Source organism: Nothobranchius furzeri, chromosome 17, assembly GCF_043380555.1.
Source record: "Nothobranchius furzeri strain GRZ-AD chromosome 17, NfurGRZ-RIMD1, whole genome shotgun sequence".
Taxonomy (NCBI): domain Eukaryota; kingdom Metazoa; phylum Chordata; class Actinopteri; order Cyprinodontiformes; family Nothobranchiidae; genus Nothobranchius; species Nothobranchius furzeri.
Genome location: NC_091757.1, coordinates 51,543,709 through 51,568,539, shown reverse-complemented (window position 1 = coordinate 51,568,539; position 24,831 = coordinate 51,543,709). Strand labels below are relative to the sequence as shown.

The 24,831-nt window shown below is 43.0% G+C and overlaps 1 protein-coding gene across 1 annotated transcript in view; it reads right to left on the bottom strand.

Moving 5' to 3' along the window:
- The window catches only part of ipo11 (importin 11), a 215,357-nt gene that overhangs the window by 47,362 nt on the left and 143,164 nt on the right, over positions 1-24,831 (bottom strand). The window contains exons 23-27 of the mRNA XM_015972857.3: positions 8,054-8,133; positions 7,884-7,964; positions 6,412-6,507; positions 6,032-6,145; positions 4,135-4,256 (exon numbers count right to left, since the gene is read on the bottom strand). Of these exons, the coding sequence (XP_015828343.3) occupies positions 4,135-4,256; positions 6,032-6,145; positions 6,412-6,507; positions 7,884-7,964; positions 8,054-8,133 (493 nt within the window). The remainder of the gene's footprint in view (positions 1-4,134; positions 4,257-6,031; positions 6,146-6,411; positions 6,508-7,883; positions 7,965-8,053; positions 8,134-24,831) is intronic.

The window sequence follows — 24,831 nt, the reverse complement described above, 5'->3', positions numbered from 1 at the left end:
CCACCTTTGTTTCTTCATTTTACTGGAAAAGAACTAGAATGTGACATAAAACCCAGGTACATACTGAAGGATTATGGGTGCATCATTACACTCCTACTAAACATGTTCAAAGACAAAACAAAGTAAAATAAATAAAAATGAATAAATGGGTTCACGATTTACAATAAAACCAAAGAAAAACTAAGTGAGAAAAAAACTAGATTAAAAGGGCAGCTGTGAACAAGATATGGACCTCTTCAATTTTTGTTGTGGCTTTTTGTGAGGTTGTGCATTTGTCATGTGGCATTTCCAACCAGTCTACGCTGTCATAATCAATTGTTGCTGCAGACCAAGGACAAGGATGTAACAACGAATTTCATGCCTGTCTGTGCTTATAATTGCCGTGTCTGATCTGCAGATTGCACAGATTCACCAAATCTTGCTGAAAATAAGAATGATCCCACCATCAGATGGGACATCAAACAAAATGTTTATCTTTAAACATCACAGGGGATTTTTTTTGAACCACTTCTGAGAAGTTTTACTGAGAAAATGAAAGGAGGTTTTTCTTGATGGCATGTAAAGAACTTAATCCCAGCCCTGAGCTGCAGGACTGCTCAAAGGTGCTCCGTATTAATAACACATGACAAAAAGCCTGGAATTATGCATGATACTGCTCCAGACTAGGGTTGTCACGGTAACCGGTGTAGCGGTAAACCCAAGAAAAAAAGTTGACAATAATAATAACCGTCTTGTTTTTAAAAAAAAAAATATTATCTCGGTGGTTTACCGTGGCTGCGGTGTTGGCGCGGTGACCCTTACCAGCCACCGTATCATCTGCTGAAGTTGCCGGCGGCACATGCGCACTTTGTTGTTTACAACCAAAACTTTCTTGAAGCTAAAGCTGAAATAATGGCCAAAGGAGGAGACGGCAGTGCTCAGGACATTTATCATCCCTCAAAGAAGACAAAGTGGGAAGTACGGGCATCTTTTGGATATTTGAAGAATGCCGAGGGACAGTTGATAGAAGACGGCTATCCTGTTTGCAGCACGTGCAGAAAAAGTGTCTGTGAAAGGCAGCAACGCTTCAAATCTCATGACACATCTGTGTGACCATCACCCACAACTCTACAGTCAACGCAAGGCAAGTTAGCGTTTTGCTAAAATGCGTGATCCGAGGATTTGGGTTGAGGGAGAATGCAACGAGTCGCTATATAAAGCAGCCGCACGCCGCTACTTGCATGTAAACCGTGTCGCGGACACCCCCATGTTGAAATGACGCTATGCATTACGGGGCTCCCAGGGGCAGATAAGAGTTGGTCTCTCTCCGAGAATAATTATGAATTTAACAATTATTACTGCCTGATGAGATTTTCCCACATCTGCAAAGCTCACTGGAAGGACATAAACCGAGGACAATATTTTCCTGATATAGGGTTTATTACTCAAGTAAGGGTAAAAAAGTATCTGATTAGAAGGCTACTTGAGTACTGAGTATCATCTGATCTAATATTTTTAAAATGATGACATCAAACAGACAAAAAATAAGAAGTTATGGGCAAATATTGGTATTTTAAAGACTAAAGGGGAAAAATGTAAACAAATAAACACCATAATTACAAAATAACTAATTTTAGGCTAAATTTAGACACAAACTGAGGACAATATTTCCTGATATACAGAGTTTATGTAGTTGTCTGAAAATGTAGCACGTTTAAAAAAATACCGTGATAACACCGAAAACCGTGAAATTTTGATCACAATAACCGTGAGGTAAAATTTTCACACCTTGACAACCCTACTCCAGACATATAGATACAACTTCAGTTTGCTGAGTTCTTGACATAAATAAATCTAAGAAAATGTACTAGTTAGATCTGTATCAACAAGCATCAATCAACATTATATTGATTTGCAGTATATTTCTAGCCTATTTATGTGAATACAGTTAGGGTCTGGCCACCACTGATGGCTCTCAGTCGTCAAACCGTCTCTGCATACTATTGGATAACAAACGTGTCACACTCATTGCTACGGATGTCAGACAGCGAGATCGTCCGCTAAACACTGTCAAAGAAAAAGCACATACACAGTCTTTCTAAATAAAGAATTTAAGTACCTTTTATCTGCTGTTAACTGAAAGAAAAGCCAAGTCTAAATTGTCAAAAGTTGATGTCAATGTTGTTTCAAACGAGCTGCCGCCATCTTAGTTTTGCTAAGTCGCACTAACATCCCGCCCACTAAACAGATAGAGCGCCATGATTGGACCCGTATTAGACTGTCCAGGGCTGTGGAGGTTCCAATGGAGTGAGGCTAGACTGACATGCAGAGCAAAGTCATTTTGCTTTTGCAACAGACGGTCTAGATTTCTAGGCTAGGTCATTCCTTCTTTAAAGGGGCATTATGGAAGTTTGACAGTCAAAACATGTATAGAAATAATAAATGTCTTCTTCATACATTCTCCTGCAATGCCCTGGTCCTGTAGAATGAGCCCTGGCATTTTTACTGTGATTCCTGTTTTTCTGTAAAATCACAGAAAAAGAGAAGCTCGGGTCGAGCAGGCTGCTTCATGCGCGTTCACGCTCAGGCATAGCCTGTAGCATTTGCTATCCGTAGCTTTAGCAGCAGAGAGAGAGGCAGTGCCACTTTGTCGCTGTTCCTAACGCCTAGTGACAAAGCTAGCTACATTTCTGAGGACCCTTAGCTACTTTCTGTAGAACTTTCTTCTAGATATTTCCTGCAAATTAGCAACAAAATAGCCATTTTCGCTCCAAACCGTTCTTTAGATTGACGTTGTTTCAGCTGTCATCAAGGATATAAATGTTCGATACAAAGAACGTCACCGGCGCTTTAGTTCACATAGTAAACTGTTTGACTCTCAAGTAGGAGACCTGGGTTCGATTCTGGGTATGGATAAAGTTTGTTATTTGGAGTTTCATTTTTACATTAATGGTATATTTTTTTACAGTAAGATGCCCAAATTTTTATTTGAGACTCGCCGAACGGCATTGAATTCACAGATAAAAAGATGTGGGTTCAACTTTCATTTTGGAACAATTTTTCAAGCAAGGGAAGGGAATGATCTGAGCATGCAGGAGGACTGACCCATCATAAACCTTTGACGGCTGTGCTGAAGAGAAAGGTACAGAACGTAATTATTTAATTAATTAGCTGCGTGTTCTCCTATCCTCTGTCCTCCGGGCCACAAACACACACACACACACACACACACACACACACACACACACACACTGCACGTTCGGCCAGCCAACGAGAAAGTGCAGCAGCAGAGACAGAGGCACATTATTTCTATTAATTTCCTGTGTTCTTCTGTCCTCTGGGACACACACACACACACACACACGGGACTGTCTCAGCTGTTATTTTTGTTAAGGAGTGTGCACGTACAGCATGTGCGCCTCGTGCATGAGCCTACTATTGAAGCTGCTGTTACGCTTTTGGCCTGAGGGGGCAATCACGAGCATGAAAATTCAGAAGTCCGAAAAGTCCCTTTAATGAGGAAAAAGACAACTTAGACCATCAAAACCTACTAACATAATGAAATGGGACACTTTCTACACCGAGCTTCACACTTACTGCCCTGCTGAGCGTCATTTCGCGATTCTTTGCCAAAAGTATTTCGTGGAAATTCCTCTAGCACCATATTTAACACTCATCATGAGGTTTTGACATGAAAGGGCTTGACTTCTAGGTGTTAGTGAACAGTTCTGTTTTTGCTCTTTATTGGTGAGAGATGTTGCCCAGATGGTGTTGACTCATAGCACAATAATCCAGCACACTCAAGACTCATGGGCCCTCTGCACATTAGCATTTTTCATCTCACTTAGTAAAGCCTGGGGTATTAAAATCCAGACAAGAGGCGCTGGACAAAATATAAAACTCGCACTGATCTGAGTGCGAGTGTGTGTGTAGGTTTGCTTTTCCTCACAACAGGCTCACTCATAGAATCCAAATAAAGGATGTCTGGAGACCCAACGACCTGTGTAGGCTGCTGCGTGATGAACGTACGCGTGTGTTAAAACTGGCACTGATGCCAGTTAAGCTGGTGATTTTGTGCAGTCTCTATGCCCTAAAAAGAAAAGCCCGTCATCCATTTCTGAATACAAAACAGTTTGTGTGTTCCACATTTCTCACCTGTTGTCAGACGGGAGCAGAGAAAGCAGAGCCAGAGACGACAACTTCCTCCTTTCAGGCTGAGTGATGTTGTCCATGCGGTCGACCCACATCTCTATCACACTGCCCAACAACTGGTCCATCTGAGGATTTGAGAGAATTAAATATAAAATTTTTCTACATAATTATTAGTCTGCTTCTCTTTTTCCAGAATCGGATCGCGGGGGCAGCAGCTTTAACCGAGAGGCCCAGAATTCCCTCTCTCCAGCCACTTGGGCCAGCTCTTCTAAGGGCATCCCAAGGCATTCCCTGGGCGGCCGAGAGACATTGTCCCTCCAGCGTGTCCTGGGTCTTCTTTCAGGTCTCATTCCGGTTGGACAAGCCAAGAAAAACTCACCAGGGAGACGTTCAGGAGGTATCCTAACCAGATGCCCGAGCCACCTCAACTGGCTCCTCTAGACGTGGAGGAGCAGCGGCTCTACTCCGAGCTCCTCCCGGATTACCAAGCTTCCCACCCTATCTCTAAACCCCATTCCCACCTGTACCGGGTCGGCCCGGGCCGGGTACCGTAGGTTGTTTACATATCTGGGTGGCCTGGTATTTTTCCGGGCCAACCAAGGCTCATTCTCAGCCCTCTTCTCGAGGGGGTCTGCTTCAGGCCGACCAGGGCCAACACACCCACTGCTGACAGCAAATTCACACCTTCCATTAGAGCAAGCCTCTGATTGGTGGGTAGAATCAGCCCACATGGGCTTAAGGCATGCTCAATTCATTATCATGCTGATTACCCAGAAGCTGAAAGTGTCTCTGACTGCATTCCTTGCATACCTAAGCAAGGATGTGTGGAAACAACCGGGCCAGGCTGGGGCCGACTGGGGCTACCCGGCCTGGGCTGACCCGGTACAGATGGGAATGGCCCATAAGGGAAAACCCAGACACCCTGCGGTGAAAACTAATTTCAGTATTCATCTGCCCAAAGCTTGTGACCACAGGTGAGGGTTGGATTGTGGATCGGCCGGTAAATCAAGAGCTTTGCCTTCTGGCTCAGCTCGTTTCACAGATCGGCACAACGCCCGCATCACTGCAGGCGCCTCACCAATCAGATTGCCGATCTTGTGCTCCATCTTTTCCTCACTCGTAAACAAGACCCCAAGATGCTTAAACTCCTCCACTTGGGGAAGGACCTCATCCCTGACCTGGAGAAGGCCTTCTACCCTTTTCCGACTCAAGACCATGGAAGAAAAAGGATGGATGCTTCTCTTTTTTTTTTTTATTTCACACATTTGTTTATTTGGGTCTTTCTTTGTGTTAACAGCTTAGTCTGGTTTTGGTCTCTTATAAAAGCACTTTGTGACTCTGCTTACACTGATCCATTCTGTTTATTTTTCTCTGTAAAACACAAACGCTGCAAAATATACACTGTAAAGTTCCTTAATAATGGGTGAAGAAACACACACAGACAATAGGGAAAGGGAGGCAGGAAGTATTAGGTGTTTTAAAACAAGAAATACAAACAGCAGCAATAAAAAGGGCAATAATGTTTGACTCCTCACTTTAAAATGTGCTCGGGTTATTAATTCTGGAAAGGTCAGCGAAGACAGAATTTCTTGCCATTTCCTTTTACTTCCTGCCTTGTCTTTATAAAATAAAAAATAGGTGTGGTACACACTTTTAAATGTTGCAATTTCCAAACTACAGCTTTTATTTTCGTTAAAAGCGTTAAAAAAACTATTAAATAAAAAACACCAGGGTGAAGAGGCAGAGGGCTCGAGAATGTCCCCATTTGTAATTCCCCAGCTCGCTGCTTCCAGCATCATCAGAATGACTTCTTTTTAACAGCCACTTTGTCTCTCAGAGACGTTTAGAGAGACGGCTGGTGCTGAGGTGACAGAAATGAAAGGCAGACACCAAGCCTCACCTCCTGGCTGCACTCAGAAGCCATTTGAGTGAGCAAAGAGGAGAAGAAGCCAGCGTTCTGGAGCAGCACACGGCCCATGATGCCAAGGTAGGTGGACATCACCACCGGGTATCGCTGCAGAAAACATAAGCAGGAAAAAGCCTTTTGTGTAAAAGTGGTCGTTAAGCTTTAAAAGGAAGGTGTAAGTTAACAATACTGATAATAGAAAAATTCCTGGATTAATGCATACCACAGTACAAAAAAAGATAATGCAGCAAAAGCATCATTTTAGAAGACATCTTAAGTCAAATGTGGTTAAATTCAACTAATATGCATACAAAAGATTTGCTTCTCCAAACCAACCTGGGCCTGGACTTGAAAGACGTGGAGGTAAAACTCACCTCGCCATCCACTATACCTCTGAAGACAGCTGGCAGAAGGGACTGGAACACGTGGGTCCCCAGCACGGGGCTAACCTTTAAAGCTATTTCAACCACCTGCAGAGACACAAGGGGACGATCCTTGAGGGACACTCGTGATGTGTAGCAAAGTGAAACAGACAGCAAAAAACAAACCCAAAGGTCAGTAACAGGATGATGTAAAGAGAGTAAATTATGTCTCTAACGTTAGGAAGAAGAAATATGTTCAAGGTCTCACCTACACTAAGTAGACGGTGGACTGGTCTCATTTAAGTTTTAATTTGGGTGCATTCAGATGACAAAGTTAGAAAAACTTGCTTTATCTGCAGAAATGTGGCTACAAATGTTTACCTAACTTCCTGAAAACAAGAAAATTACATGTTTGGGGGTGATTTCTACTACAAAAAGCTTTACATGCAGATAATTAAATTACTTGAACACGTGAATGTGTGGCTACACTTTGGCATCATTGCAAGACTGATGCTAAATGTTTGCTACGTAAGGCCGAATGATGGCAAAGGACAAAAAAAATCAGTGTTTTTTATTACTAATTAACACATAGGGACTCTCCACCATTTGACCTCAGAACTGAAGAAGCCTGTCGGATGAGAGGTGAAACGTCTTCAAGCAACTCAAAGAAGTCCAGACGCTTTTCTTTCAAGCTCATTAGACTACAATTAACACATACCCTCTTTTTATCTTAAAGGTGTGGAACACAGTGGTCTCTAGTGGGACTGAATGCCTTCTAAGAGACATAACACCTGTTTACTAGGGCTGCCACGATTAATCGACTAATAGTCAACTAATCTGGCGATTAGTCGACTATTAACCCTCCCACTGTCTTCATGGGTGACACTGCAAAGAAAGTTTACCATTGAGCAGGATTGATGGTTTATCCCTTGAGGTCCACGTGGCAGGGGTGAGGTGGTGCTCCCTCCTCACCCCTGCCATGTGGACTTCAAGGGATAAACCATCAATCCTGCTCAATGGTAAACTTTCTTTGCAGTGTCACCCACGAAGACAGTAGGAGGGTTAAAATAGTCGTTTGGGGCAGTCCTACTGTTTACCATCAGTGAGTGTGGGGTTGCAGTGTCTCCTGCGAGCTAATACTACAGCGCAGACAATTGTAATTCAATTCAAAAATACAGTACTTTATTAATCCCAGAGAGAAATTGATTGCTGTAGTCAAATATGATATTTGATTAACTCTGTATAACACCTCTCAAATATCAAGGTTGGTCTTGCAAAGTTATCTAGTTTGCCCAGAATAAGAACTGTTTGTCTTCAGCAAATTGTTTTGTTTTCTTTGAGCACTCAATCGTCAGCTGAACACAAACCAAGCAAGCAAGCGACAAAAGTAAAGTAAAACTACGAATTTAGAATAAAGATATGATGTATCATTTAGTGTGTTTTTGTACTTCATAAAAGAGTGTGTGTACAAGAAGCTAATTTACCTTCAGCACCTGGACCTGTCCTTCATTTGTGATGTCCTTTAGCAGATCGCAAAAGGACCGACACAACGATTCCCCATAGTTCTGTTTAAATTTAGAAAAGCACACGGAAATATTTTGATAATTAGTTAAATTTATGGCAGAATAGGTGCGTTTGGGTGAGTTTTACTCACCTGAAGGAACTCCGTGGCAGCCAGGTATATGTAGGCATTAACAATCTGGAAGCAGGTACGGAGATTCTCTGCGCTCAACTCTGAAACAAAAACATGTGGTAACCTTTGCTGATTTGGCCTAATTTAGTTCAATTAAAGGGACTAAATCATGCTAAATCCACTGTTTTGACCATGCGATATTGTTTTGTCTCATCAAACACACCCTCAAAGCAGTTTTCAGCTGTACACTTGCATTTCGCTCTCTGAGTTGCAGCTGCTGCAGGCCTACCAAGCCTTTGCAAACACAAGAATGGAGAAGATTTGCATCATCATGTCCCACTCCTCCACATCCAGTTAGTGTTGAATTTGGACTTCTCGTCCCCTGGACTGTAAACACTAACGCCCAGTGGGTAATTTATTCTTTGCAGTGAAGAAGAACTGATTTCTTATCTAGTCTGCACTTTTGATAATGCCTAGAACCCAAAAATAAATGTTTGGCTGCAAAAGGTTGAGGCATTTATCCAGTCTTCCTAAAGAAGAGTTTAATCCTTTTATGTCTTTTTTAAAATATATTTTTCTGAATGCAGTTGCTGCCAACATCTGAATATGTTATATGGAAATGTAAACTTCTGTTTTATTTCCTGTGTTCGGTAAAATTTTGAAAAACAAACAGTTAAAAAATAATAATGATGTGACTGTGATATCACAGGCTCCTAGTGAAACCACCGCCAAAACCCCCAAGGGGGTTTTCAGATTGATGACTTCTTCAAACCGGCCCCACTCCAATGTTAAAACCACCCGATGGATAGGCCAGAGCGGTGAGAACTAAAATGCTAACCGCTACCAGAATGGTTTTGAGTGTAGTGGGTGAGCATCAGGGATAGACTGGGACACAAATTTAGGCGGGAGTTTGCAACCATCTCAGTTGCTTTTTCTTCGTCCGTCCGTCTGTCCGTCCGTGCGTGCGTGCGTCCGTCCGTCCGTCCGTGCGTGCGTCCGTCCGTCCGTCCGTGCGTCCGTCCGTCCGTCCGTGCGTGCGTGTGTCCGTCCGTCCGTCCGTCCGTGCGTGCGTGCGTCCGTCCGTCCGTGCGTGCGTGCGTGTGTGTTAGCAGCTAATTTTCTAACTGAGAATCTTCATGTCCTACGTTGCTTTGCTGGAAATCTGGGGTTATGTCATTAACTCATTTACTGCCGGCCGTTTCCTGATAAGAACTCTGCCGACGTTTGAGCATTTTTACTGACCATGTAAACACCAAAACTACCAAGAGACAGAGTAAACTCACTCCTTACGTAAGGAAGAATCGGCGTGTTTCTAGTCTTTTCTGTTCTTTCACAATCTGTTGTCCAAGTGTGAGCTGCTGAAGCATTTCCCAGTTAGCGTCTCGCTTTAGGCATAGCGGCCTACCAAAACAATCTGATACATGGATCGTCCACTTCCTTCTTCATGACCTTCACCACTCTCTCTTTATTCTGCTCTCCCCACCTATTCCACCTTCCTCTGGATCCATTGATTTCCCTCTTTCCTATTCACTCTCTCTTTCTTAACATTTTTTTCTTTTAAATCGCAATTGCATATTTTTGCTCATTTTAAATATATTTTTAAACATTTTCTAAATGCTTTTTTTATATTTTTACAGTTAGCGCTTCGTGATTTTTATCTTGAGAAGCGCTATAGAAATGATATTTTCTTCTTCTTCTTCCTGATCATGTGACATGTAACAAGCGCGGATGGAAATCAACTGTAGAGCCATGATGTTTACTCTCAATGTGGGCGAGCGCGTTCCCAGGCTCACCCTGTTAAAAGGACGCAAGTCGTCAATGGAAGTGAATGAGAGTGGAATTCACACAGCTGGAGGCGGGACTTCATCGAATACAAGCGTCTTATTTCCAGGTTGATAAAATGTCTCAAGAGATTTATTTTACTTAATTTTGAGGACCATTCTTCATAAACTTATTTGTTTACTTGTTTAAATCCTTTTAACTGGAATAAATTAACAAATCATCATAATTTCCCAAATTAAAAACAAAAAGTAAGGGGGGTAAAAACTACTTTTAATCGAATAAAAATAAACAAGTCAGTCACGATAAAATAAATGAGCATTGCAGAAACCACATCACAAGCCTCGAAGAAAGTTCATAAGGTTGTCCAGCTGCCAAAATGAATAGAGAGGTTGTGAGCCCACTAATGAAGAAGTGGCTCTAAATTATTAAGCATGGGCTGCAAGATCATTATCATGGCATTTATTATCTGCTACTTTGCCTCAGCCTCAGCTCTGCTGTCTAAGCTCATGTTAACAAACAGGGTGAAGGCTCGCAGGTTGGGGCTGGATGGAACATGTGGATTTGCTCAGAGGACAAGATCAGTGACGTACTGAAACACACCCTGACACTTCAGAGGCTCACAGCACTCAAAGGTTATTTAGTCACGGTGCTGGATTCAAGCAGGAGTTAAAAACAGCAGCAAATAGAAACCTCTAGAGAACTCTAGTGTCTTTTGTTAAATCACAACATGAGTGGCCAGAACATTTTAACACGAGAGGGTGCACACTCACACTAGAGTAACTGCCAAAGAAGAGTAATGCATCAATATATAAAATGACCTCATGGCAACACACCTGAGAATACACAGCAGATGATGATGTGCACAAGTTGTTGTTTACATGTAACACTCCTAAACCTTTGTGGTACCAAGCCTCAACAGTAAATGTTAACAACGCTTGAAGTTGTGTAATGACTACACGAGGATGCTCAGAGAGTTGTGACTCAAAAATACTGTTATGTTATATAGTCTACAGATTCACCCTCGCATGCTTTCATGTTCCATGTATAAAGTTTCACTCCTTAATGAGTGCAACTTCAGTTTGACGCTACCATTTCCTTCATATAAATGTTACCCAACAAATTAGCAAATAACATATGTTCACGGACCGTTTTTGTTGAAAGCAGCACTAAAGAGTGTTTTAAACTTTAAGCTATTGTTTTCAAACTGGTTTTGGTGATTCTTGAGGTAGAAAGGTGATCAACTTTACATTGTACAGCATTCTGCAGCCTTCTACTGACCAGAAACTGCAATTAACAGTTTTGTGGCACGGGTAGGAACACTAGTTGGAGGTCACCACCAGCTTTGCAACATTAGCCTTTTACTCTGCCGATGGCTCATATAAAAGCTAGCAGTTAAGATTTTATAGTTCACAGACCACCAATAAAAAAACACAAGTAGAGGAAAAATTATTCAGCTTTTTTTGTTGGGATCATGATGGAGTCAGAAAGTAAGAGTAATGTTTTTGGAGGTGAGGCAAAGAGCTAAAGCCAGAGTGAACATTGATGCAAACTAAACAAATTTGAGAGAGCTGAAGGAGGCTAAAAAAATCATGGACTGATGATGACTTTTGTTGCTACTCGGCTTGTAAGTTAAAATATTTTTCGTTCAACAGCGTGGCTCTTTTTACTTCGTGGCTTCTTTTGTTTAAGTTAGCTCATGTTAGCGTTAGCTCATTGTTAGCACTAGCTCTTTTTTTCTCTTTATTTGTTTCATTCAAAGAGTAAATATATATATATATATATATATATATATATATATATATATATATATATATATATATATATATATACACAAACAACATAAAAAACATCCATAAACATGAACACCAAACAATTTGAATGAAAAGGGGCAGAAGGAAGAAATATCTTATATTATCTGCCCCTAACTTTTAAATAATGCTTCCATCCAATTCTCAATAAACAACAAAACAAAACAAACCACAGATTCATTTTATATTCTTGTAACTTACAGACCTAATCAGACACCAACTGAATTTAGGTTATTGCAGTTCTGTAATACACTTGATTTGATACATTTTTTAAATATATTTAGTGACTTTGATTCTCGCCTCCTTGAACCGTCACCTTATCGAGGTGGAGGAGTTTGAGTGCCCTAATGATCCTAGGAGCTATGTTGTCTGGGGCACTTAGTGCCCCTGGTAGGGTCTCCCATGACAAATTGGTCTTAGGTGAAGGGTGAGACAAAGAACGGTTCGAAGGATCTTTCATGGCGGTTAAAACGAAGAGTCGGAGTACCCGGCCCGGAGGGTTACCGGGGTCCCACCCTGGAGCCAGGCCTGGGGTTGGGGCCCGTGAGCGAGCGCCTGGTGGCCGGGCTTTCGCCCATGGGGCCCGGCCGGGCCCAGCCCGAACCGGATACATGGGCTCGTCCAACTGTGGACCCACCACCCGCAGGAGGAACATGAAGGGTCCGGTGCAATGTGAATCGGGTGGCATAGCAAGGCGGGAGCCTTGGCGGTCCAATCCCCGGACAAGAAAACTAGTTTTTGGGACATGGAACGTCACCTCGCTGGCGGGGAAGGAGCCGGAGCTTGTGGCAGAGGTTGAGCGGTACCGGCTAGATATAGTCGGACTCACCTCGACACATTGCATTGGCTCTGGAACCCGAGACCTGGAGAGGGGTTGGTCACTCTACTTTGCTGGAGTTGCTCCGGGTGAGAGGCGGAGGGCTGGGGTTGGCTTTTTGTTAGCCCCGAGACTCTCTGCCTGTGTGTTGGGGTTTACCCCGGGGGACAAGAGGGTAGCTTCCTTGCGCCTTCGGGTCGGGGAACGGGCCCTGACTGTTGTTTGTGCTTATGGGCCAAATATCAGTTCAGAGTACCCACCCTTTTTGGAGTCCCTGGGACGAGTGCTAGATAGTGCTCCATCAGGGGACTCCATTGTCCTGCTGGGGGACTTCAATGCTCACGTGGGCAATGACAGCTTGACCTGGAGGGGTGTGATTGGGAGGAACGGCCCACCTGATCAGAACTCGAGCGGTGTTTTGTTATTGGACTTCTGTGCAAGCCGCAGTTTGGCCATAACGAACACCATGTTCGAACATAAGGATGCCCACCGTTACACTTGGTACCAGGGCAGCCTAGGTCACAGGTCGATGATAGATTTTGTAGTCGTATCATCTGACCTGCGGCCGTATGTTTTGGACACCCGAGTGAAGAGAGGGGCGGAGCTGTCAACTGATCACCACCTGGTGGTGAGTTGGATCAGATGGCAAGGGAACATGCCGCGTAGACCTGGCAGACCCAAACGCATAGTGAGGGTCTGCTGGGAACGCCTGGCAGAAGAACCTGTCAAGACGGTCTTCAACTCCCACCTCCGGCAGAGCTTTGACCACGTCCCGAGAGCAGTGGGGGACATTGAGTCCGAGTGGGCCTTGTTCCACTCTGCGATTGTCGAGGCGGCTGTTGCTAGCTGTGGTCGTAAGGTGGCCGGTGCCAGTCGTGGTGGCAACCCCCGTACCCGCTGGTGGACACCAGAGGTTCGGGGAGCCGTCAGGCTGAAGAAGGAGGCCTACAGGGCGTGGCTGGTCTGTGGGTCTCCGGAGGCAGCAGACAGGTACCGGATAGCCAAGCGGGGTGCAGCAGTGGCAGTTGCCGAGGCAAAATCTCGGGCGTGGGAGGAGTTTGGTGAGGCCATGGAGAAAGACTATCGATCGGCTCCAAAGAGGTTCTGGCAAACTGTCCGGCGCCTCAGGAGAGGAAGGCAGCAACTCGCTCACACTGTTTACAGTGGGGATGGGGAGCTGCTGACGTCAACTGAGGCTATAGTCGGACAGTGGAAGGAATACTTTGAGGAGCTCCTCAATCCCACCAATGCGCATTCCGAGGAGGAACCAGAGCTGGGAGGCCTGGGGATGGACTGTCCGATCTCGGGGGCAGAAGTTGCTGATGTAGTCAAACAACTACACAGCGACGGAGCCCCGGGGGCGGATGAGGTTCGTCCTGGGTATCTCAAGGCTATGGATGTTGTAGGGCTGTCATGGTTGACACGTCTCTACAACATTGCGTGGTCATCGGGGGCAGTTCCTAGGGAGTGGCAGACCGGGGTGGTGGTCCCCATCTTTAAGAAGGGTGACCTGAGGGTGTGTTCCAACTATAGGGGTATCACACTCCTCAGCCTCCCTGGAAAGGTCTACTCCAAGGTACTGGAGAGGAGGGTCCGATCGATAGTTGAATCTCAGATAGAGGAGGAGCAATGTGGTTTTCGTCCTGGCCGTGGAACTGTGGACCAGCTCTATACCCTTGCAAGGGTGATGGAGGGGGCATGGGAGTTTGCCCAACCAATCCACATGTGCTTTGTGGATTTGGAGAAGGCTTATGACCGTGTCCCCAGGGGCACCCTGTGGGGGACGCTCCAGGAGTATGGGGTGGGTGGCTTTCTGTTAAGGGCCATTCAGTCCCTTTACCAGAGGAGCGTGAGTTTGGTCCGCATAGCCGGTAGTAAGTCGGACCTGTTCCCAGTGAGGGTTGGACTCCGCCAGGGCTGCCCTTTGTCACCGGTTCTGTTCATCACTTTTATGGACAGAATTTGTAGACGCAGCCGTGGTGTGGAGTGTGTCGAGTTTGGTGGCAGGAGAATCTCGTCTCTGCTTTTTGCGGATGATGTGGTCCTCCTAGCTTCATCCAGCTCTGACCTTCAGCTCTTGCTGGGTAGGTTCGCGGCCGAATGTGAAGCGGCTGGGATGAGGATCAGCACCTCCAAATCTGAGACCATGGTTCTCGACCGGAAAAGGGTGGCTTGCCACCTCCGGGTCGGGGGAGAGGTCCTACCTCGAGTGGAGGAGTTTAAGAATCTCGGGGTCTTGTTCACGAGTGAGGGTATGAGGGATCGGGAGATCGACAGGCGGATTGGTTCGGCGTCTGCAGTGATGCGGACGCTGAGCCGATCTGTCGTGGGGAAGAGGGAGCTGAGCCAGAAAGCCAGGCTCTCGATTTACCGGTCGATCTACGTCCCAATCCTCACCTATGGTCATGAGCTTTGGGTAATGACCGAAAGAATGAGATCGCGGATACAAGCGGCCGAAATGAGTTTCCTCCGTAGGGTGGCCGGGCTCAGCCTTAGAGATAGGGTGAGGAGCTCGGACATTCGGGAGGGACTCGGAGTAGAACCGCTGCTCCTCCGGATCGAAAGGAGCCAGTTGAGGTGGTTTGGGCATCTGGTCAGGATGCCTCCTGGACGCCTCCCCGGGGAGGTGTTTCGGGCATGTCCTGCCGGCAGAAGGCCCCCGGGTCGACCCAGGACACGTTGGAGAGGTTACATCTCCAATCTGGTCCGGGAACGCCTTGGGGTCCTGCCGGAGGAGCTGGTGGACAAGGCCGGGGAGAGGACGGCCTGGAGCTCCCTAGTTGGGATGCTGCCCCCGCGACCCGGACCCGGATAAGCGGAGGAAGACGAGACGAGAGACGAGACTTTGATTCTTTTAGGTCTTTGCTAAGGTTGTTCCATATTCTCACGCCATTTACAGAGATGGTCATTTCCTTCATTCTGGTTCTAAATTTCGGTTTTTTAAATACTTCAAGTCCATTTAAGAAATAATTACTGACTCTTTTTTCAAACATTTTCTGAATGTTGGTGGGCAACGTATTGGTTTTAGCTTCATACATTGTTTGCAATATTTTCATATTCACTAGATCATAAAATTTCAGTAGTTTATATTTGATGAATAACGGATTGGATGGACCTCTATAGTGATTGTTATTAATGATTTCCAATGCTCTTTTCTGTAGAATAAACAGTGGTTGTGTATGAGTTTTACATGTGGATCCCCATATTTCTACACAGTAAGTCAACTATGGAACAATTAGCGAGTTATATAAAGTCCGCAATCCAGAACTATTCAGTAAAACCTTAACTTTATGTAGTACTGCAATGGCTTTGGCAATTTTACCTCTGATATAACCTATGTGTGACTTCCAGGTGATAGCTTCATCAAACATGACTCCTAAAAATTGTTTCTTTCACCCTTTGAATGTCCAAACAATATAACATTTGTTTTATTATGATTCAGTGAAAGTCTGTTTATGTCAAACCAGTTGTTAACTTTTATCAGTTCGTACTGCTACAGCAGGCTGTGGCTGGGTTGTTTACAACTGTTGTAATTTGGCTTTCTTCCAGTATGAGGGAGCAGCAGGGACACTTTAACTGTCTACTTAATGAGAATGTACAGCAAAAAAAGGCTAATGGAAAATATGACTTATACACAGATCATAAAATAAATCAAATTCAGCTTCAATCCTCAACTCGACTGCTCTGAAATTTTCATCTGGAACTTTTTTACTCTCTCCGTAGACTCGCCCCCACACCATTCGGTGAAATTAAACAAATTTAATGCAACACTTATTCAGTGAGTTTTCATTTGCAGGAAGAATTACCAAAATACAGTTTAAAATCAACAATTATAAATATTGTATTACCAGTTGGTCCTATACGAGCTCGGCTGCTGTTGGGCCAATTGAAGTATGCTACAAAAGAGCATTGAAAATATTAGATAAAAAACCTCTCTCATATCACCACTGTCAAATTTTAGATAAATACAAGTTTTTAAATTTTACTAATTTTAAATTATTTAAATCAGCCTGTTTAATATATAAAGTTATACATGGTCTGGCACCACCACCAATGAGTGATTTTATTAAACAAAAGTCTAGCAGTGTTGCCTTGTCTCGACTGACTCGAGCCACTGCTAGAGGAGACTGTGAACTGACATTCAGGTGGACTACCTTTTCACAGACTGCTCTGTCATACCAGAGAGTGACCTTCTGGAATAGTCTTCCACTATCTGTGAGGGAAAGTACCAATCTAAACATCTTTAAGAGTCGCTTAAAACAGCGGCTGAGGGACACACAAACATGTGATCATGTCTAATACTTATATTTTTTATTTGTCCGGGAAAAGAGTTGGTACAGTATTAAAAGGGAAACAACTGCTAGTGTAATGGGTGAATGTAATCTCACGACAGTCAGGGCATATGCAGTATCGGGGTTTGTGCAATACAACTGACGTGTTTCCGTTATTACTGTCTATGTTGTTCTCTGTGTCCACTTTCTTTGACATTTGTTTGTGTTAGTATAATGGGATGACTGTTTTTGTCTCTGTCACATGACTTGTAAATACTATCTCTGTATGTTTACACTACTTTGTGTCTAACATCAACCTGCCGGAGGGTCTGCAGATGGAAATTAGCCCAAGGCTATAATCTGGCATATTTACATTTATTGAAATGTTCATTAAAATGTATTGCCCCTCTTCCTAAATAAATAAATAAAATGTCTATAATTTATGCATTATCTTTAACCATAAATTTTATTGCAAACAAATAATGACCTGCATTATAATTAAAGTAATCAACTGTCTCATTTATACACATATAGTCTTTACAACATTTAGTTTAGGCCAGAACACAGATGTTGGGGATAAATATAGAGTTAGAATGGGTGTTTGAGGAAATAAATAAACAAACAAACAGGTTGTAAAAGCAAGGTTGAGGGGGATGACAATAGAAAAATATGACATATAAAAATAAAAATTGGCTCCAATTTGCAAAAACACAGTCGAGGAAATACTAATTTGGATCATGTAGACAGTAAGACATGCCCTTAATAAAACGAGAATGTAAAAGAATAAATATAGTGAAGAAAGTTAAAAGTTGCACAACAGCAAACAGGAGGAGAATGGGAAAATAGAGTGCTGATAAAAGTACAAGAACACCTAAAATAGCCAACATGCTTAATGTCAAAACGTTTACCAAAAAGTGAGAATGCTGAGGAAGAAACGAGAGAAAAGTGTGATCCTAACAAAGATGGACAAAGACGAAGAGACACTCATGCCTCCTTCCTGACAGAAACAAAACTACCAGATAGATGGAGAAAAACAACCCTTATAGAGTCTACAAACACACCCAAAACAACATCTTTAAGAATCCGTTTTAAGGTAACACAAGATGACAGCAAAGAAAAAACACAAAGAATGCATAAAAACTTATAAACAGTTAAAATACATAAAACATCAAATGAACCCATATTTGCTGCAATCATCCCCATTTACCCATTTAAAAAGATGAATAAATCAACAAGTTCAAAAATTTGGATCCTAAAACATGAAAAACAAAATAAGTGTTTATTGGGTTTTTTTTTTGTTTGTTTGTTTTTTGGAACAAGATGCTCCAGGGGAATGTGTTAACTTCCAATTTAGAGGGACATAAACGTAAAATTTTCCCCAAATATCTTATATTAAACTCTAAATTTGACTGGTGTAAAACACCGAACCCTGAGCTAACACCACAAACATTCACCATGGTTTGTATGAGAGGAATAACACTCCATGGTGAGCAGTGATCGAAGAGCACACTCGGACCATGCTGGTGCATACAGGTGACATTAATGTTGATGTATGCCATATATTTTCTTGGGCATCTGTCCGCCATAATAAAGTAACGGGGATAATGTATGCAACCATCTGTTCTTCGGTCAAGTGCACGATGGATCCCAGGGCCCATTTAGTCATCGCATCAGCTTATATGAATATTCAACAGTACACATATCATATGGAGCCAAATTAGGGTAAATTCAAGACGTGTGCCAACACACAGAATGAGCACAACCATGGATTTAGAACTCCAACGAGCAACTTGCAAACACACAACTAAGCAGAAAAGTCTAAGTAACTTCAAATGAGGAGTGACGCTATTGTTGTACTTTGTCACTATTTGCAATATTCCGTAGCATGGATAATGGAATTGAAAAGACAGAAAAGATGAAAGCTTCACAGAAATAAATTGTTTTCTTTGGTCAGACCATTTGTTTCCTTCCCCTAGAGAAGGAGTAAATGCATTAGATTGCTCAACAGTGGTTGGAAAAGAACATTTGGGGTTCCTGGAAATAGGAAACACAAATCTAGGAGCGTGCTGCAGATAGTACGACACTGTTTGGAATCATAACATACACGAAATCCCAGAGTCCTGGGTGGATTAGCTTTATTTCAGGAGACATTTTAAAGTAATGATCTGGATTCAAATTTTCTAAACAAAGGTTAGTAAATTATCTGCATTAGGTACATTTAACAAAAGAATGTATTCGGGTAGCAACATTGATTTTGTGGTTCAACTCTTAACCGGCCTCGTTGTTTTGCCCAAAAGATTAAAGCGAATAGTAATGAGAATGTAAAAGTTTAGAAACTTAAGTTACTACATAATGCAAAGTTACTTGACCAATACTGATTCAATGGGGCAGAAAGCCCAGCACCACAAGGATGTTTAAATCTCGCGTGGCTTCAGTCTGGTGCGAGATGAGTGAACTGCTCTCACAGCAAACCCCCCGGCGACAGCTTATCGACTCCTCTGATATTGCTTTGAGCCGAGATGCCACTACTAAGTCCCCAAAGGCTCAGATTGGCATGACCAGTGAACAGGCTTTTCCAAGTGTGTTAAGAATCACTGTATAACCCCAGGACCTATTCAAATGGCAGGCAAACCACAGAAGGATGAAACAGAACCTCGAGTTGATGTACTCAGCGAGAAATCAGGAGAGTAACTGGTTCTGTTAGTTGTAGCATGGAGCACTTGTCCTTCAATTGTAGCACTCTTCATTAACTGCAGCGAATAAAGATTAAGCAAGTTTCCTTTGGCCAGGATCTTCAACAAAACTGAACATACTAATATGTGCTTTATGATAAAGTTAGTTTCTCCATGACAAGTGGCTAAAAGCAACACTTGTCTAACATGAAAGAGATGTCTATTATTTATCCATCCATTTTTGTCCGCTTATCTGGAGTCAGGTCGTGGGGGCAGCAGCCTTAACAGAGAGGCCCAGACTTCCCTCTCCCCATCCACTTGGGCCAGCTCCTCTTGGGGAGTCCCAAGGCATTCCCTGGCCACCTGAGAAATATAGTCCCTCCAGCGTTTCCTGGGTCCTCCTATAGGTCACCTCCTGGTTGGATGTGCCTGGAAAACCTCACCAGGGAGGCATCCTAACCAGATACCTAAACCACCTTAACTGGCTCCTCTCGATGTAGAGAAGCAGCAGATTTACTCAGAGCCCCTCCCAGATGACCGAGCATCTCACCCTTTCTCTAAGGGAGCCCAGAGATTCGGCGGACAAAACTCATTTCAGTCGCTTGTATCCGCAATCTCATTCTTTTGGCCTTTTATTGTTTCTAATATTGATGATTTTGGCATACAGCTCATGAAACCCCAAAATTCCCATCTAAAAATTAGCATATCATGAAAAGGTTCCCTAAACGAGCTATTAACCTAATCATCTGAATCAACTAATTAACTCTAAACACCTGCAAAAGATTCCTGAAGCTTTTAAAAACTCCCAGCCTGGTTCATTACTCAAAACTGCAATCATGGGTAAGACTGCCGACCTGACTGCTGTCCAGAAGGCCATCATTGACACCCTCAAGCAAGAGGGTAAGAAACAGAAAGAAATTTCTGAACGAATAGGCTGTTCCCAGAGTGCTGCATTAAGGCACCTCAGTGGGAAGTCTGTGGGAAGGAAGAAGTGTGGCAGAGAACGCTGCACTACGAGAAGAGGTGACCTGACCCTGAGGAAGATTGTGGAGAAGGACCGATTCCAGGCCTTGGGGGACCTGCGGAAGCAGTGAACTGAGTCTGGAGTAGAAACATCCAGAGCCACCGTGTACAGGCGTGTGCAGGAAATGGGCTACAGGTGCCGCATTCCCCAGGTCAAGCCACTTTTGAACCAGAAACAGCGGCAGAAGAACCTGACCTGGGCTACAGAGAAGCAGCACTGGACTGTTGCTCAGTGGTCCAAAGTACTTTTTTCAGATGAAAGCAAATTTTGCATGTCATTCGAAAATCGAGGTGACAGAGTCTGGAGGAAGGCTGGGCAGAGGAAAATGCCAAAATGCCTGAAGTCCAGTGTCAAGTACCCACAGTCAGTGATGGTCTGGGGTGTCATTTCAGCTGCTGGTGTTGGTCCACTGTGTTTTATCAAGGGCAGGGTCAATGCAGCTAGCTATCAGGAGATTTTGGAGCACTTCATGCTTCAATCTGCTGAAAAGCTTTATGGAGATGAAGATTTCATTTTTCAGCACGACCTGGCACCTGCTCACAGTGCCAAAACCACTGGTAAATGGTTTACTGACCATGGTATTACTGTGCTCAATTGGCCTGCCAACTCTCCTGACCTGAACCCCGTAGAGAATCTGTGGGATATTGTGAAGAGAAAGTTGAGAGACACAAGACCCAACACGCTATGGAAGCATCCTGGGCCTCCATAACACCTCAGCAGTGCCACAGGCTGATCGCCTCCATGCCACGCCGCATTGAAGCAGTCATTTCTGCAAAAGGATTCCCGACCAAGTACTGAGTGCATAACTGAACATAATTATTTGAAGATTGACTTTTATTGTATTAAAAACACTTTTCTTTTATTGGTCGGATGAAATGTGCTGATTTTTTGAGATAGGGTTTTTGGGTTTTCATGAGCTGTATGCCAAAATCATCAATATTAGAAACAATAAAAGGCTTGAACTGCTTCAGTTGTGTGTAATGAATCTAATAAATATGAAAGTCTAATGTTTATCAGTACATTACAGAAGATAATGAACTTTATCACAATATGCTAATTTTCTGAGAAGGACCTGTACTATGAAAACAATTAAAATGACACAGATCTGGCATGGAAGAGCACAATCACCTCACCCACACAGATACTTTCATAACCATCTAGCCAAAACAACAGCTGCTGAGGCACTGATTTAGTTTTGCTAAGTGCATACTTTAAAGCTCTGTGGCTAAATTCACTCTGATTATCGAAATTAACGAGACCTCAAGCCTCTCATCTGACTCGGACAACAGCCCGTTGTTGACACCGCAACAGTTGAGTTGTGAACCTTCAAACTTATTTCTGCCTTTTATGTATGTGATTGCCAACAAGATGAGTTAAATAAATTGATAAAAATTACATCCAGATTATGTGTTTTGAGTTTCTAACCCCAACTTATGGAAGTCAGAAGACTGGAGCTAAAATAAAAAGGCTTAAAATGCAGAAATGCACATTCCCCTCCTGGTAATTTCTACACTTTAGTTAAACAACTGGGGATAATTTGACAGTGCTGATGACGGCCTTAAAGAGGACACAGGATGTTCTTTTGAAACGTGCTTACAATAAGTGCAGCTGAGATGAACAAGAAGGGAGGAAAAAAGTGTGGCATTTGAATTTTAAATTGAGCAACCAAAAAGCACACCCATTCCACAGCATGACAATTTTTACATTAGCATAAGAAGGAGCTTATTAAAGACCTTTCTAGAGATGAATAAAAAAGAACCCCAGCATTACTAAAAATACAACTCATTTAGCCAGATGTTGGTGTAAACACAGGAGAAAAAAACATGAAAAAAAGTAAAAAAGCCAGCCCTACAAATATAAAAGTCAGAAATTCCCTTGGCGTTTGAGCCGATTTGAGTCTTTAATAAGTTATGGATGGGTACTCATGCCTGATAGAAGCGATGAAAAGGCAGAAATCAGCTTTACTGGTTCCCCATGTTTGAAAGAACACCAATGATGAAAAGGCTAAATACTCTCAGCAGTGTGCCCAGAACAGGAAAGAAAGAACATCTTCAAATCTGCACTTTGTTGCAGTTCAGGGATTAATTGAGTAAATAAAGCTGGGGAACTTTCAATTTCAAAAGGAAATCAACCCTAAAGTTTTCCTTTGATAAATATACTCAACAGGTATTTGACAGTTGTGACCGTCTCTTCTCTCCTTGCAATATGATCAAATAAATCAAATGTCTATAATGGTGACAGCTATAATAAAAGTCGTTACTTACAGTTGAGAGACCTGAAATAAAAAGGCTGTCGTCTAATGAGGATGTCTCGATTGATCCATGAAGCACATTAGCTGGCCACTTAGGTGTGAGAGCTTTCGGATGCCTTTAGTGGAGACGTATTGATGAGATCTTGGCTGTACTGACAGTGTGGCTGGTGAGCAATGCTTGTTCTTCTATTGATTTGTAACTGCTGGGACGTCAGTATGGCAATGTTTCAGGTGTGTGTTAACCGTTGTATAGAAAACTTCAGATCGCCTATTTAAAGTTCACAAATCCATGTAAAAGGATCATTTGAGCATTTTTCGGCCATCACAGACAAATCTTTGATCATGAATTAAAAAAGGGTGAGCATGACTCGCAGGTCTGTGGTCGTCATATCGGACACCACGCTGCAGCTCTCTACTGGCCGCACTTGACTGCATTTTACAGTTTTGTGGAGCGGTTAGGTGTCCTAGGAGGCACTCTTTAATATGCATTACAGCCGTTAGCTATTTTTGCGCAGTTAGCTTTTCCTGTTTGATGATCATTACTAAAAAGTACAAGAAGATGAAAAAGAAGTTTGCTTTTCTGTTGAGATCATGGCAGAGCCAAGAAGTAAAAGTAAGCGTAATGTCTTTGGAGGCGAATCAAAGAGCTAAAACCGGAGTAAACATTGGTGTGGCCTAGGGATCAGGACCTTCTATCGGTGTGCCATTGAGAGCATCCTCACTGGATGCATCTCCGCCTGGTATGGCAACAGCACCGCTTACAACCGTAAAGCTCTCCAGAGAGTAGTGCGGTGTGCAGAAAGGATTATTGGAGGTGAGCTTCCCTCCCTCCAGGACATCTATAAGAAGCGGTGCCTGAGGAAAGCGGGGAGGATCATCAAGGACTCAAGTCACCCCAGCCATAAACTGTTCAGACTACTTCCATCAGAAAGGAGGTTCTGCAGCATCCGGTCCAGAACCAGCAGACTGAGAGACAGCTTTTTCCATCAGGCCATCAGACTGCTGAACACATCGCAGACACCTCACCCTCACTACTGAAACTCCAACATTACACACTCCATACTGTAAATTAATGCCACAGTTTTGCACATACCAGCCTCTGTATATATTATATCTGTTATCTTATCGTTTACTTTATTCATTTGTATATTTAGATTAGCCATTTTTATATTTTACATGTTTTTACATTACTGTATTTTTACAACGCTGTTGCTGTGAAGCTCACACACAAGAATTTCACTCGCATGTACTGTACCAGTGTACCTGCACATGTGACGTGACAATAAAAGTGATTTGATTTGATTTGATTTTGATTTGATTTGATTTGGATGGGCGATATGGCCTCAAATCTATATGGCGATATAATCTGAAGCATGTGCGGTAACGATATATATTGCGATATATTTTTTCTTGTTTATACATGTCAAAAATGACATACTTTTAAATATCCTCATGTGGCAAATATATGCCACTTGAGGCATTTGGGCCTCCTCCTCCACCCACTCCATGCTTGCGGTCACTGCCATTCTGTTGCCCCAATGCCAGCAGGGTGCACATCTTAGTGATGTCATGTGTTATCGCGATATCGCCCAAAACTCTATCATTACCCAATTTTATACAATTTCTACCTTATATCGTTTATATTGCCCACCCCTAGTGTGGCCTGCACTAGTCTGAGGAAGCTGAAAAAGGCTATGAAATCACGGACTGATAATGACCTGGACTTGTAAGTAAAAATATTGTTGGTCCAACGATGTGGATCTTTTTGATTTGTGGTTTATTTAGTAAGACTTGGCTCACGTTAGCCTTAGCGCATTGGTAGTGCTAGCTACAGCGGGCTGTTGCAGGGTTGTTTACTGTAGCTGTGATTCCACTTTTAACTAGAGGCCAACCGACATTTTTTAAGGCCAATGCCAAATTTTTAAGAATTTTGTTGCTGATATCGAAAGCCAATTCTTAAGGCAAATATATATATATATTATATAATACACACACACACGTTTTAGCAGCACATTGGTTGTGAAAGATAACTGAACACACTGTGTGCAATATAAATTACATAAGTAAATAAATCTCTTGATATTTATATGTCAAATATAAAACAAACTCAAAACAATAAAAAAATACCAGTGTGTTGGGGTTCTTTCTTCTGTATTGTAGTGGACGTCACAAAG